The 3,758-nt window shown below is 33.7% G+C and overlaps 1 protein-coding gene across 1 annotated transcript; it reads right to left on the minus strand.

Annotated features, from left to right (window-relative positions):
- Positions 1-735: 735 nt before the first annotated feature.
- On the minus strand, positions 736-1,068 carry LOC121749076 (glutaredoxin-C5-like). The gene has a single exon (XM_042143689.1). It carries the CDS (start codon positions 1,066-1,068, stop codon positions 736-738), a length of 333 nt encoding a protein of 110 aa, XP_041999623.1.
- Between the last annotated feature and the right edge of the window lie 2,690 nt (positions 1,069-3,758).

The following is a 3,758-nucleotide window of genomic DNA, read 5'->3' on the forward strand; positions in this document are numbered from 1 at the left end:
TGTGTATTAGGCAAAACGGAACTGATTCCAAATTTCCAATATAAAGCCATGATATTATTATGAACATGTTTGGAAAGGTGAGGGCCTAATTTTTCATTATGCTTACTTTACAATAAAAATATAATATTTCGATAATATTAAGTAAGAGTCTTGATCTACTACTAAAGAATGTTCTGCAATTCAGTGGTTGCACGCGAAGTCTCGAATCGCTTGTACCTTTATTCTGACCTTTACATATATTTCAGTTTATATACTTTTCTTTAGCGATTTTCCTTTTAAGTAATAGTACTATTATGACCTTCTTTAGATGATTTTAATTAATATTGACTTAATTTTGCATAATGGTAGGTAGGGGAGTATTAAAGTCCTAATACCTCCTCAGTATTAAACATCAAACAGATCATAGTCATTGGATCCTTAGATTAGATGGTTGTGATAAACTACATTATTAGCCAAATTACATTATTAGAGTAATAATCTAATATTATTTTACTAAAATAATTATACATTATTAGCTAAGTTATATTATTAAACTGACACGTGTCATTAATCTAACCGTTAAATTACAAGATATAATGGATAACAAGTGTTTTGTTTTTTTTAGCAATATTCATCATATGAATATGTATACATCCCATGGTAGGTATATGAGAAATATTATTAGAGACTTGACTGGAAAGGAGAAATGAGAAAACTACAAAATCGCAGTAGAGAAGAGAAATGAATTAAGGTGGATCAAAGCCAAAGCGCACCGGCCTCTTTGAGTAGAGGAACAAGGGTTCCACCAATATGTGAGGCAATAACACTTTCAATTCCACCGACTAGTTTGCCGCCGACAAACACCACCGGCACGGCGGCACTCCCCGCAAGCAGCAGCCTCTCCAGCTCCGGGAACTCATCAAGCTCGTAAACCATTGAATTCACACCCATGCCCCGAAACAGCTGCTTCACGGCGTGGCAAAGGAAGCACGACCGGCGGCTAAATATCACCACCGCACTCGCACTCACCAACCTCACTGGATCCGTCGCCGCCGACGAGAAGGAATATTGCGAGCGCCGCCGTATCATCGTAAAATTAGCAGTGAGAGAGTGTAAGTGAGATAAGATACTCCATATGATGAGATTTAGTTGGTATTTATATAGAAGTAGAAGAGATGATGATTGGTTGATGGACTTGCATGCCTAATAAGCATTAATTCCAGTTTTTTGTAATGCAATGTACAGATACCAATTTTATTGAAGATTTTAAGTTTTACCTATATATTGATGTGAATTTCACTTAGGGTCCGTTCGGTAAACGGAATTGGAATTGGAATTGAAATGGAATTGAAATTCTATGAAATTGAATTAGAAGGAATTGAATCCTAATTCAATTCCAAATCATTTGTTTGGTATATTGAAAGAATTGATATGGAATTGTATCATAATTCCAAATCCTTTGTTTGGTAACTCAAAACTAAGGATTTGGAATTGAATTGAATTCAAAATTCAAAAATATTTTAATAATTATTTTTTTAATAACCAACACATTTTTACTTTTTTCTGAAGCTCAAATATTCAATATTTTCCATTAACTATAATTATATCATAAAACAAATGCTATTAACAAAATAATAAGCAATGATAGTTAATCTCTATTATCAACCTACAATATAGTAGTCATATACATATGATGTGTCTGCCTATATAATTTAAATACAAGATAATTATACATGAGTATAGTCCTAACTCTGTCCATATTTAGAGTCTCCAATAAACCAGAGTCATGGTTGTCCTCATATCACTGTCTTTATATATTTGACACTTGGTCAGATATTTCAGAATCTCTTCTTGATAGATAGAATATACTACTGCAAATGAATTTGTCAATATATTAGATAGACAATAAATTTGTCAAACATCTTCACAAAACCATGATCAAGTTTAACACAACAGATTGCTTACATATAAATAACTGCAAATGAATTCATACAAGAAGCTTACAAGCTGGAAATAGATACAAGATATAATATATGGAGTATACGACAAAAAACCATTTAAGCCTTTGGCTGTTTTTGTTCAAACTTGGATATTGTAGTACTCCTACATTAGTTCAGCCACTACAAAAATCAGTCTTGGTTAACAGAAATAAGACCATTAAAAATCTTAAAGCTTTTACCTGTAAGGATAACCTCAATAACAAAAAAACATGAAGATTACTTAGACTGATAAAGAGAAACACATAAAGCTACAATATTCAATCTGATATACAAAATGACACAACTGGTTTGTAATAGCTACTGTGTGGTCAGTTATTGTAACTGACACCTAACTCTTGTTAGTAATTCTTGTATTCATCTAATGAGCGCAGCGGAAATTGCAGACAAGAATAACAGATCTATATTCATAATCATATTGCAAGTTGAGCACGTAATACACAACGGAACTAAATCTTACTTGTTGTGTTGTTTTCTTCTACGATTGAATCCTGCAAGTTGAATCCACTACTATCGAGGTCCACGTGCAATCCAATCCGATGCAGGAACTATCCCGGTACAATTGCTCCGTAGAAGAAAGCTAGGAATTCTCTCTACAGAGCTTTACGTATTTTCTCTCTAATGTTACGCTATTTCTCATCACCCACAATGGAGAATAAATAACCATTATATATAGGCAAATAGTCATTAGGGTTTTATGATTGTTGGGCTTATGGACTAATTATAATTGTAGCCCAACTATAATTATTTAATCCATATTAATCTAATCTAGCCCATATCCTTTCAATCTCCCACTTGGACTAGCATTAGATATAATACGCAGTTCCAACTTTGTACCCTTGAGCGGATCAAAATACACTTATAGTGTGACCCTTTAGGCCCCCATTATCGACGGCGATCTAATCGAAGTCTGCACAAAACTCCTAGACTGCGTTGGCAGCGTAGCTCGATATATGACGGACGTTTATGTGAATTCGGTAAACAAACCTTTACACAAAGTTTATAGTAATATCCTTTCATTCACGAACCACCCGATTGAGCCTAAGATTTGTCATGTGTCATCCAAATAGCTCAATCACTTTATCTCATCTTTATTAAATGACCCATTCGATCATATTCAATTACTTTAATTGAATATATCTTTGCATTGGCCAATGACTTAATGGTCAAGTAATATAGAGAATTTGAGTGTTCTCTCGAAATTCTAATCGAGGAATGAATCTCATTCTTGGCTCAACTACCATTTCCATTTATCTTATGATGTACCCAACACAAGCCCGTGTCTCAATCCTCCTTTGGGAGGCAAAGCGTTGGACAAGATCAAAGCACACCACTCAACAAACAAAATGTGTAATGACCTCAGATCCTAGGATATTACATACTTCATGTACTAATAAACTGTAGACATTCAACAAAACAGTTTAATAGTAGGGTATACCAATACTCTCCAAAGTATACCATGTGTCCATCACGAGTATCTAATATCTCATAGTTGTGAGAACAACTACATTCTCGAAGAATGTGATGCAAACCCCATGCTAACCTATAACATATCATCAATATCCCATTCTTGATGATCATTGGTTAGGGCTATTTTAGAATTATACTATATCATTAATGTCTCACACCATTAACGACAGTCATAATTCAAGGGAACAAATATTTAGAATAAAATCAAACATTTAAAACAATTATTCCAATAAGTGCACAAAACCCATAGAAAATGAAATGTTCATATAATGTGATCAAGTAATATTGTCTCAACACAAAATGTTTCTAAGA

The sequence above is a fragment of the Salvia splendens genome, chromosome 9 (genome assembly GCF_004379255.2).
Source record: "Salvia splendens isolate huo1 chromosome 9, SspV2, whole genome shotgun sequence".
In the NCBI taxonomy this organism is placed as follows: domain Eukaryota; kingdom Viridiplantae; phylum Streptophyta; class Magnoliopsida; order Lamiales; family Lamiaceae; genus Salvia; species Salvia splendens.

What these genes read in the sequence shown, in the direction of transcription:
- LOC121749076 (XM_042143689.1), bottom strand. Translation starts at nt 1,068, where the DNA reads ATGATACGGCGGCGCTCGCAATATTCCTTCTCGTCGGCGGCGACGGAT.